The sequence below is a fragment of the Nelumbo nucifera genome, chromosome 5 (assembly GCF_055504915.1).
Source record: "Nelumbo nucifera cultivar China Antique chromosome 5, China Antique-T2T, whole genome shotgun sequence".
Lineage (NCBI taxonomy): Eukaryota > Viridiplantae > Streptophyta > Magnoliopsida > Proteales > Nelumbonaceae > Nelumbo > Nelumbo nucifera.
The window spans coordinates 40,508,129-40,520,466 of record NC_142653.1 but is presented as its reverse complement, the minus strand read 5'-3'; the positions used below and the strand labels follow the sequence as shown (position 1 = coordinate 40,520,466).

Below are 12,338 nucleotides of genomic sequence, written 5' to 3'. Positions count from 1 at the left end.
TGGTCAAAGTTCCTGCTTTGAAACTCCTCATGGACAACCAACACTTACTGTAACATTTACTTAATGATGATGAAATGTATAATCTGGAGGTTTGGACCGTAAGCTGTTCAGGTTTTCTGAGATTTTATTTAGCAATAATGATGAATATCTGTATAATCATGTTTATTGACTATATGTTCTGTTTACTGAAAATTTGTGCACTAAGAGACTCAGTCACATTGACAATCTGTGGCTTTTTAGGCTTGCACAGTTACACCCAGCTTGTGATGTTAAAATTCTTGTTATACAAAAGTAGAGATGTCAATTTAATCCATTATGAAGTGTGCATTAATTCAACTGGAAGATCCTGGAATATGACTGGTTTTATATCTTTATGTATCTGTGTTTTTTTTCTGTATTTCCATTTTTTTTTTCTGTTTCTATGATATTGATTTTAATGCAGATTTCTTTGACCAAAGCTGCATGCAATCATGCGCTTAAGGAATTAAAACATTGGATGAAGCCAGAGAAGGTAACTCTTGTCAGAACCACTCTTCCAGTTGGGATAATTACAGGCCATAAATAGTAACTGATGCAAAACTGAATATTTTGCAGGCAAAAACTGCAATAACAACTTTTCCATCATCTGCAGAAATAGTATCGGAACCATTTGGCATTGTGTTGATAATTTCAGCATGGAACTATCCTTTCTGTATGTTGCAAATCCATTTCCTCACTTAGTGACTTGCCAGTATTTTGAAACTGTTTTCAAATGACTCTTGTTCTAAGTTCAACAGAATGAACTCTTAGATCCGATTTCCCTTTGCTATAAGTTCCACCATTTTATCTTTCCTTCACTGCATATCACTCTCGTGAAAGAACCAGTGGTTATTCTTATCCAGTCCTACTGTTTCATCATTTCAGATTGTGCTTATATCCTTTAATATTTGTACAGTATTCATAAAATATGGCCTTCTTTATGTGCTTTTAATTCATCAAATAGTGATGAACTTAGTTCAGTATTGTTTTAAACTTCCCCTTTGTATCTTTTGTTTGGGTAGATTGTGTTGCTACTCTGCTGCTTGAAGGTGAGAAAAACATCTGCAATCAGTAGCCTCTTTTCCTTTCAGCTTCCTGTCACATCACGAGAAAAAGCAAGGAAAAGGAAGACAAAGGAGGGAGAAAAGTAGAGAAAGGTCTTGTACAGAAGAAAGCAAAAGAGAGAGAAAAGGGGTCTTGAGGAATAAGATATGATCCGGCTTCTTCTCCCCCATCGACCTGACTATTCACTGTTTTCGAAATTGTAAAGTTACAAAATGCCCCTGTTAAGTGATTCTTAATAGGGAAAATACAAGGTTATATCAAAAGACAAGAATACCTCTCATGGGAATACATTTCAATACTCCCCCTCAAGCTGGAGCATATATATTATAAAGCTCTAGCTTGTTACAAATATAATCCATTCTAGTATGACACAAGCTCTTGCTAAACAAATTTGCTAGTTGATCTTCCAACTTGATATAAGGAGTAACAATCTCTCACCATTTGTCACCTTTTCTCTTACAAAGTGGCAATCTACTTTTATATGCTTGGTCCTCTCATGAAAGACTAGATTGGAAGCCATAATATGAATGGTAGCTTGATTATCACAAAACAACTTGACAAGCTCCCCTATATGCCTATCTCTTGGAGTAGATGTTTCAGCCACATCAACTCACAAGTGGTATGGGCCATTGCTCTATACTCAGCCTCAACATTACTCTTGGGAACAACACTTTGCTTTTTTACTTTTCCAAGTAATGAGATTATGACACAAAAAGGTATAGTACCCTGTTCTAGACCTCCTATCCATTGTGCAACCTGCCCAGTCTGCATCAGAATATCCTTCTAAGGTTAGCTCTCTCCCTTTCTTGTATAGTAGTCCTTGGCCTGGTACACCTTTCAGATATCTCAACATTCTTACAACACCTTACCAATGGGTGATTGTGTGATTTTGCATGAACTGACTCAAAACTCCAACATTGAAGGAAATATTAGGATAGGTGATTGTAAGATAGACTAGTTTTCCAACTAATCTTCTATACCTTCCAGGATTGTTGAATGTTGACTATCAGTTATTTTCACATTAGGATCCATAAGGGTCTCAACTAGTTTGGTCCCTAGTAGATCCGTCTCATCCAACAAATCCAAGACATATTTGTGTTGTGACAAAGAGATTCCCTACTTTGAGCAGGTTAGTTCAATACCGAAGAAATACTTCAAGGGTCCTAAATCCTTGGTTTGGAAGTGTTGTTGCAAAAACTGTTTTAAGTAATTAATCCCACCAACATCGCTACCGGTAATGACTATATCATCAACATACAGAGCCAACATAATCTTCCTAGATGTAGTATCCCTACTAAAAACGGAATGATCAACTCCACACTGCTTGAGACCAAACTCCTGCACCACGCTACTAAATCCACCAAACCATGCTCGTGCTCGTGGTGATTGCTTTAGTCCAAAAATGGCCTTGTGTACCTTTCCAGCCTCCCCCTGAGCAACATACCTTAGAGGTTGCTCCATGTACACCTCCTCTTGAAGGTCACTAATGTGGGTTAGCTTGGCCCAGCCCACTGATGCCTAACATCATCAGCCACAGTAGGAGGGAGCCCTGCTGCCTCTGTACAGAGCCAACCACATGACCGTCAGACATACCCGCTAGGTCTTGCAGCCTGACCTCGTACGGTTCTCATCGGGGGCGTTCATCTTCACCTACCTCTAGCACGCTCAAGTATAAATAAGAGGTAACTGCCCTTTAAAGGGGATCCGGAGCAGAAAAACTCCAACACCACTCACTCATTTACTTCCTGCACCTACCTTGTCTTCTTAACATTAATCCAGGGAGATCTGGTGCACCCGAGGACTATCTCCAAGGCCTCTCCTACTTTACACCTCGTACTAACTTGAGCGTCGGAGCCTTTGCCTCGGGTATTTGCTCGAGGCCTCTGACATTCCTTGTCTTGCAGTATCTCTAGTCACCAGGGACTTCGCCTCGACTTGCAGTCCTCGGCTACCATAGTCCTCGATCGTTTGGACCGCCTCACCCAATGAATGGAAGAAGTTTGCCCCCGAGTAGGAGGTCCCTCTCAAGGCGACCGCCCCGTTGGGGTGTTAGAGGATCAGGGCTGACACGAGAATATCGAGCCACCGACCCTCGGCTACGGTAATCCACTGGCCGAACCGTCAGGATCGGCAACAACCGCCTCCCGAATTCACCACGAAGGAACATTTGTCCTCTTAGCTGAAGGGAGAGCGTGCTCGTTCAATCCGAAGATAGTCATCAATCTTTGGAGCAACATCACCGCCGCCGTCTCAGATCTCAGGGACGTTCTGAATGATTGTCGCGCCAGCAGAGGAGCGCGCGATCCTGTCTCAGAGTATTCGGGAGTCCGAGCCGACATCCACTGGGTCCACGAAGACAGAAGCGGAGCCCATGCCCATGTTGACTCAGGGCATGCTGAGTTGCAAGTCGAGATTGGGGCCGTCAAGGATGAGCTCCGCCAGGTTAAGGAGAGCCGAGCAGATGCCTCAACCAGTCACGGCAACTCCGCTGGCCGCATGGACGCATTCACCCCGGAAATCATCTCGGAGCCTCTTCCCCCACACTTCAAGGCTCCCACACTGGAAATGTACAACGGGAAAACTGACCTCGATGACCACCTGGAGGGTTTCAGGGCGCTCATGATACTATATGGCTATTCTGACGCCTTGACGTGCCGGACCTTCCAGGCCACCTTCAGGGGGGCCGCTCGCCGCTGGTTCTCCAGCCTTCCTCCTCGATCAATCAGCTTGTGGGAGCAATTTACAACCTTGTTCCTTGCTCGCTTCATCAGCAGTAGACGATGCCAGAAGAGCATAGTCTCTCTAATGTCGCTCAAACAGGAGCCAGATGAAAGCCTGCGGTCTTATATCGACCGCTTTAGGAGAGAAGAGTTCGAAGTTCGAGACCTCGGCCCTATGGTCTCCATGCACGCAGCCATCAACAGACTCCGCCCTGGCTTGGCCCTCAAGTGCTCGGTCGCTAAGACCCCGCCGAAGACTAAACTCGAATTCCTCAAGAAGGCCCAAAAATACATCGCGGCGGAAGAGGCTTCGGACGGGGACAACCAAGAAAGGGCAACCGAGCGCCACGATGGGCCCTTGGAGAAAAGGAGGAAAGGCGGGGACCAACGTCACCCCAGCAACCATGGCGGCAAAGACAACAAGAAGCCATCGGCTCCGACCTTGGCTTACAAGGACTACACGCCACTCAACTCCACCCGCACCCAGATACTGATGTAGATCGGGGAAGAGAAGTTTGTGAAGTGGCCAATGAAGCTGAAGCGGAACCCCAAGAGGGGGAACCCTACGAAGTATTGGAAGTACCACCGCGGCACCGGGCATGACACCGAGGACTGCTACGATCTAAAGAATGAAATAGAGTCCCTTATCCGCCACGAGCACCTCAAGCAGTTTGTCGGAGGAGAGGTCGGCGCCTTGTCCTCCCATCAGCAGCAGCAACAGCATCAGCAACTGGCAGGCGTCATCGATGTCATCGCCGGGGGCATGGCCTCGGGTGGAGTCTCAGCCTCAGCTCGAAAAGCCTACGCCAGGCAGTTTAACATCCAGGAGCCTGCCCCGAAGAAGTAGAAGTACCCGGACGCTCCGCAGAGGCCGAGCTGTCCACATGCACCCCTACTTTTAGGTCCTTTTAGCTCTTTGTCTTGAAGTGAGAGAGTTATCAACTTCTAGGGCGCAAAAAGGAAGCTGTGAACTGCGACAGTTGAGTTCACAGCTCTGACACCATGTCACAACACGAGAAAAAGCAAGAAAAAAGGAAGAGAAAGGAGGGAGAAAAGTAGAGAGAGAGAGGTCTTGTACAGAAAAAAGCAAAAGGAGAGAGAGAAATGGGGTCTTGAGGAAGAAGATACAAACCAACTTCTTCTCCCCCATTGACCTGAACTGATACTCACTGTTTTAGAAATTGTAAAGTTACAAAAATGCCATACAAGGTTATATAGAAAGACAAAAATACTCCTTACGGGAATACATTTCGACACTTCCAAACCATGCCCTTTTTCTTTAACTCTTTTACATGTTTCTTTGTTTTTTTCTTATATGTAATATTCTAGAGTGCAAAACAAGGGATACGCTAAAGGTGATAGTTACTACCCTGAAAAAATTTATACCATCTATAAAAGGAACTATTATGGTCAGACTGTTGATCTCCTTGAGTATGAACAGTCAATCAAATAATGACAAGTTGATTAATTATAAAAAATTCTATTATTTCATATTTTCCTCCAATGATGACACGATCCCCTTCTTTCCATATACACCAGCAGTAACACACTATAAAAGGTTTTGTCATCCCAAAGGTGATGATGAAACCTTTTATATGTAATATTCTAGAATGAAAAACAAGGGATGCACCAAAGGTGCTCTGTGTAATTACCCTGAAAAAATGCATATCATCTATAAAAGAAACTATTATGGTCAGACCCTTGATCTCCTTGTGTATGAACAATCAATCAAATAATGACAAGTTGACTATTTATAACAAATTCTGTTTCAAATTTTCCTCCTTCAATGATGACATGACTCCCTTCCATATACACCAACACACTATGAAAGGTTTCATCTTTTCAAGAATCTAATGCTTATATACTGGAAGATTCCAATGGACCAATCTTGGATATGCATCAAAAGATTTATGCACATCATCAAATCCACACTATTGAAATGACAAAATCAATAAATTTTTCCATGAGTTTCTCCTAAAGAAAAAAATAGAATAGTGTGCCATCTGTTTTGGAGAGGATATGGAATTTAGGTGTTCCCACCAACTCTATTAGAAATTCTTTTTTTCTTTTCAACACTTTCATCATCCTCTTCTTTTGTCTATACCAACGAAGTTGATTCACTTTGACTCTACTTGATATGGAACTTTACAATTACTAGTTTAGTATTTTACATACCTGAGAGCTTTGCAAATCATTCAACTTGAGTTGAACTTTGGTAAAATATTTGATGGTTACTCTCACTTCATATATAACTTGATCTAAAATATACTGCATTATAATTTAGGTGACCAAGCCATTTTATTGATATAATTTTTACCATTCCAAGAACTCTTAACATCCCATCTTTCACAGGCCTACAACTATTATTCTTTCTTTTATCTTTCTCTTTTTTATGTTTTTCTTGAATATATAAAATTCTCGATACCCCCAAGAGTGTATAATGAAACCACAGTCCGAGGATGAAATGAAGTTAATATCTTTGAACAGTACTCTATTTCTAGCAGAAATAGAGTACTAAATCCTAAACTATATCTATAGCAATTCTGATAACTGAAGTATCTTTGAAAATTACCAGCATTTTAGAAACTAAAACTCTAATCCTTTTTGGCATGTAAAACATTGGTATCTGGATAAAAGCTCTCTGATTTGTCTATAGATTTTGAAAAGTGCTTTCTTCTTGGTTGGATGTATAAGTGGAAATCTTTGTTTTTTGGATCTGATTGTTTATCCATTATCACCTTGAGCCAAGGGATTTCAAATATGGAAGATATTTTAAAAAATTATGATCCCGAAGGGAAGGTCCAAATTCTTGTTCGAAGAGTGGTCATGCTCATCCTTCACTCAAGTGTCTGCTAACTAAACCTATTCACCAAAATGCCACTTTTTAAGAAATTGATTCCGAGACTTGATTCCAGCTTAAAACAGAGGAGGCATCTGGGTAATTAAGAAGTTCATTACTGGCTTATAAGTTGACATATCCTGATGCCCTCACCACCCACAAAGAAACCTTTGACTACCTTCTCTTATGCTGTGGTTCTAATAAGACCACTAATAACCTCACTACATGATAAATAAGAATGGAAATAATATACCTTGATGAGTGTGCTTCTAGGTTCTGAAAAGGGCAGCTGAATTCCATCAAAGAAAGGCCATTACCAAATGTTGGTCTCAGTCATCTGGTGTCCTGGGAGGGATGTTCTGACTAAGGACCTAACCTTTGGCATTTTTTTTTTGGAACAATAGTGTTCGTGTTTTTAGCAAACCATATTCCATCTCCATTTAATTCCAAAACCTATCCTATACCAAGTATTCTTCAAATTCCAACTTCCATTTAACATTGTTGTTTTCTTTCTTCATAACGATCTTGGATAACACACTAGGAGCTTTAGATTAAATGGAAAATTCTATGAAACAGTTGTAACTTATAAGGTCAGTTATGTTGTATGGAGCAAAGTGTTAGGCATTCAAGAAACAACATGTCTAGAAAATGAATATGATAGGCAAAAATAGAGGGATGCATATGGACTTTTATGTGATAGGCGAATACCACTTAGATTAAAAAGGAAAATTCTATAAAATAGTTGTAAAGGCCAGCTATGCTGTATGGAGCAGAGCATTGGGAAGTTAAGAAATGTGTCCAGAAAATGAATGTGGTAGAAATGTGAATGCTAAGATGGATGAACGGAAAAACTAGAAAGGATAGGATTAGGTATGAAGTTATCCGTAGGAATCTAGGAGTAGCTCCAATAGGTGATAAAATGAGAGAGAGTAGACTAAGTTTGGGCACGTGCATAGAAGACCACCAACTGCATCAGTTAGATGAAGTGTTTTGTTACATATTGAAGGGGCTAGAAGAGCTTGGGGTAGACAAAAAAGGACATGGGTAGAAGTAGTAATAAATGATTTAAGCACTAATAATTTAACAATGGATATGGTTTTAAATAGAATGGATTGGTGAAGCAGGATTCATGTAGCCGACCTATATAGTTGGGATAAGGCATGGATGATGATGATGATGATGATAACACACTAACGACTTGGTTTCTAATTTTAAAAATTCAAGCATCCACTAGCTACTAAAGGTCCATGAAGGATGTGGAAGTGAGGAGTTAAAACTATGGAAATGCAATAATGAAAGAACGAAATTCAAATGGATGACAGCAAACATGGAAGTGAGACTCCAATGGGTCAAAAGAAGCATCAATTCCTTAGCTGCTGATGCATTAGCTAAACAAGTGGGAGGAAGAGATTGGCTATTTTGGGCACAATTATAAAAATAAGAAAGAGTCTTTTTTGGGAGAGAGAGAGGATGTTTTATCTCTCCTTGTTTGTATATTTTGTTGTATTTCACTATTTACTATTCTCTATTAATGGAATTTCACAGTTACTGCCTTACTGGTAAAAAAAATCCACCAAGGATGTGGGGTTCTGTTTTGGATCTTTGGAGTTATCTATAATGTATTCAGTGAATTCTTGATCAGATATTTGAACTACTTTGTATCCTGGAAATTTAACTCTCTTATCTCTACAAGATTTTGAAGTCTATTCAACATCTTTTTCGTGCATCCTAACTCTAATATTAATCTTGTATTGTTGTTTACTTGAAAAGATTATCTACAATGCTGCAGTATGTGAAAATTGATGTTAGTCATTATGAAAAGTCTAGGTCATTGGTCTCCTTACGAATTTTAAGACCATTTTTTTCTAATGAGCCAACCATATGATTTTGTGAAACCGTTCTCTTTTTTCCTACCTTTTAATTTCAGCTGTCTCATATTGTTTGGTTTGTTGTTTAATGATATACTTGCTGTCATCCATCATGTCATTGTTATCCAACACATCATCCTTCTATATAATGTTGTTTTTAATGCTAATAGAGTGTTTGTTTCAAATAAAAACATATATGTAATGTTTATTTACTACGATTTTTCCCTTTCCAGTGTTATCTCTTGATCCAGTTGTTGGAGCTATTGCTGCTGGTAATTCTGTGGTCTTAAAGCCATCAGAAATTTCTCCTGCCACATCTTCATTGCTTGCAAAGTTATTAGAGGACTATCTTGACTCCTCTGCTGTAAGAGTTGTGGAGGGAGCTGTTGCTGAAACAACTGCACTGTTGGAGCAAAAATGGGATAAAATACTGTATACAGGTTTTTATCTGTATATTATTTATTTCCTTTTTGGAAAAAAAATTTATAGAGCTACGCAAACAGAGATAATACTTACAGTTGGATGATGTAGTGTCCTTGCTTGAATTGATTTCTGGGAATTATTTTAATCTAACAAGCGTAATCTTAAAAAGTGCAGGTAATGGAAAAGTGGGACGCATTGTGATGGCTGCTGCTGCAAAGCACCTCACACCCGTAATCTTGGAACTTGGAGGAAAATCTCCAGTTGTTGTTGATTCAAATGTCAATTTAAAAGTATAAAATATTATATTCCTTGAGAGCTCATGTTATGGTGCCATTTTATTTTTTATTTTAATCTTTTTCCTGCTAAGAATGGTGCATTATTTATTACACTTGTTATGCTGATAAAAATTGTCTTTCTGATTCCAAGGTTTCAGCAAGGAGGATAGCTGCAGGCAAGTGGGGTTGCAATAATGGACAGGCCTGCATTGCTCCTGATTACATTATAACCACAAAAGCTTATGCTCCAACATTGGTATGCATGCCTGTTTTTGAGTGAATGCTTTCACACGATGCATTTCTCTAAGTTATTTTCCCACCGATGCTACATTTTGTCCAGATTGATGGTTTGAAAAATATACTAGAGGAATTCTTTGGGAAGGATCCATTGGAATCAAAGGACCTGTCCCGCATTGTTAATTCAAATCACTTTTCACGCTTGGCAAAGTTATTGGATGAGGATAAAGTTTCTGGAAAAATTGTCCATGGAGGCCAACGAGATGAGACCAGACTGTGAGTTCTATTATACCAATTACATGTTATTTTGACAGTTAATAAGCTACAGTATATGGGACAAAGCATTAAGGCTGTTATCACTTTGTTCAATCCATTTCAGAATGATTGCTCCCACCATTTTGTTGGATGTTCCAGAAGACTCTCTGATCATGAATGAGGAGATATTTGGACCTCTACTTCCCATTATAACGGTGAGAACCAAGTCCTATAACAGAAATTCTTTCTCCTGGTAACATGCACCCCATTAGTTTGGTAAAGTTGTCTCTATAATCTTTTGGGCTTTAAGGCCTATAATTTTATGCAAAACTTAAAAGGTTGAAATTGATTTTAGTATTCTTCTGGCTTGGAAAAGGTTGACAAGGTGGAAGACAGCTTTGATATCATAAAATCAAGGTCAAAGCCTCTTGCTGCATATCTCTTCACCAGTAGCAAGAAGCTTGAGAAGGAATTTGTGGAAAACATTTCTGCAGGAGGGATGCTCATCAACGACACTGTTGTGCATGTGATTATCCTACCTAATTTTTAAAAAATTGCATTTTTACATGCATATCCATACATACAAACATGTAGATGAATATGCATGACATGCATACATACATACTTGGGTGGTGTTTTATCTAATTAGAAGATGGCTATTATCATAATTGCCTACAGATACACCCAACATCATGGCCACATTGCTATGTAATTTGGTTATCACCATGTAACAATTTCTCCAATACATGGCCACACCATTACACGATATTGGATCCGATGACAAGGAACCCTTCTGTACCCTTCTCCAATACATGGCCACACTATAATTTTGTGAAGATTTCAAGGATGCTTGTTTTTCATCCATGCATTCTTACATGTTTTGACAGCCATGCATATATTTATGTATAAAACTGAGAAATATGCCTTCAACTTGATTCTGCAGCTCACAAATCCATCTTTACCATTTGGAGGAGTTGGAGAGAGTGGAATCGGTTCATACCATGGCAAGTTCTCATTTGATGCTTTTAGCCACAAAAAGGCAGTTTTATACAGAAGTCTTTATGGGGATGCACCTGTAAGGTACCCACCATATACACCTGGAAAACTTAGGATATTGAGGGCCATTTTGGATGGCAGTATAATTGGCGCAATTCTTGCTTTGATTGGATTTGGAAAAAAGAAGCTTGAATGATCCAGCTCAAATGGAGTGTTTAAATAAGTTTGCTTCATATACATATTTGTATCGGGAAAGCACCTTTACTTCAATTGGATGTAAATGCATTCATATTTACCTTATTACAAATACAAATCAATTGATTTGCATGATATTCTTCGCAGCACTGCTCTCTTTTATGCCTATGAACCAACTGTTGATCGTCATTTTAAAAGTCTCCCTACCCTAGAAGCCATTCAACAATCAGTATTTTCTTTGAGAGTTGGGATGCCATTGTAAAATCAGAAAATCCCATGACCCCTCAAGCTGTTCTATTGCAGTGATTTCTTGACAAACTCTGGCTTAGTTTTTTTATGCAATTCTTCAATCATTTCACTTACAGTCTGGACTTCTGTTGCAATGGTGAATCAGCTATAGGGAGTTTTCTAAATGCAGTGAATTCTACATAAAGAACATGCAAAGAGAACTTTAACAATTTTTTTTTTTGGTTGGCAGGAGATTTATTTTATTACAATTAATTAAAGCAGTAGTTAATACAATTTGATGTGCCATCCCCCAAAACTTTCAAGCCACGGTTACAGAATCCAAAACAGCTAACAAGTTGCCAATAGCTGAAAGTACATTAGGTTACAAATTTGTCCAAAACAGACTAGGTCTGTTAACTCATTGTTTTGCTTGAACATCTACCAAGCCATTTGCAGGCCTTATCCATCCAAAAATAGAATTGAATTTCTTTTCTTGGGTATAATTTCCTTGAAAGCGTGTTTGTATTTCTAAGGAATTGAGTTGAAATTCCTGGGCCAAGAAATGACCAACTATGGATCTCTTTTAGTTTCCAAGTCTCTTACTCCGAGTTGTAATGCACGGGGATTAAAGTATCGGTATCAAATATCATATCAGACAATTTGGATATGGATATGAATAAGGATTTGCTTTGGAAATGTATAGATACAGACAAAAAATATGAAAAATGCTTGGATACACTAGGGAAAAACATACAAATTTTATAAATACATTAAATTTATGGTCAAATAGCCATAAATAATGTATAAATATATAAGAAATATATATTCAATGGTGTACATAAAAAAATATTTTAATTAATATATCAGAATGCATAGATATTATACAATGCATTAAGAGTCCAAGACGGACCTATTATATTTATCCTAATTATTATATCAATTATTTTTTATTTTATTATTTTTACTTTTTAACATTAACAAAAAAAGTTAACTAAATGTTAAATTCTCAAATGAAAATTAAATTATAATTTAATAATTTATAAAAATATATAATTTTAAATTAAAATATATCAAATCTATTAAAATTTCTAATATATATATATATATCATATGAAAATTCATAATTTTTAATTATTAAAATAATTATTTCATCATTAAAATTTTTATTTGTATAAAATTTTTGAAATTAAAAATCATTTATTCATATAAATGTAAATTA

At 38.3% G+C, this 12,338-nt stretch overlaps 1 protein-coding gene across 9 annotated transcripts in view; it reads left to right on the top strand.

Moving 5' to 3' along the window:
* LOC104587549 (aldehyde dehydrogenase family 3 member H1-like) overlaps positions 1-11,026 on the top strand; it is a 34,296-nt gene extending 23,270 nt beyond the window's left edge. For all 9 annotated transcript variants that reach the window (XM_088887789.1, XM_010245202.3, XM_088887785.1 and 6 more), the window contains 9 exons: positions 443-511; positions 595-691; positions 8,744-8,950; positions 9,108-9,223; positions 9,360-9,464; positions 9,549-9,721; positions 9,825-9,915; positions 10,077-10,226; positions 10,644-11,026. In XM_088887789.1, coding sequence (XP_088743915.1) covers positions 443-511; positions 595-691; positions 8,744-8,950; positions 9,108-9,223; positions 9,360-9,464; positions 9,549-9,721; positions 9,825-9,915; positions 10,077-10,226; positions 10,644-10,892 — 1,257 coding nt within the window. In that variant the 3' untranslated portion in view covers positions 10,893-11,026. The remainder of the gene's footprint in view (positions 1-442; positions 512-594; positions 692-8,743; positions 8,951-9,107; positions 9,224-9,359; positions 9,465-9,548; positions 9,722-9,824; positions 9,916-10,076; positions 10,227-10,643) is intronic.
* The last annotated feature ends 1,312 nt before the right edge of the window (positions 11,027-12,338 follow it).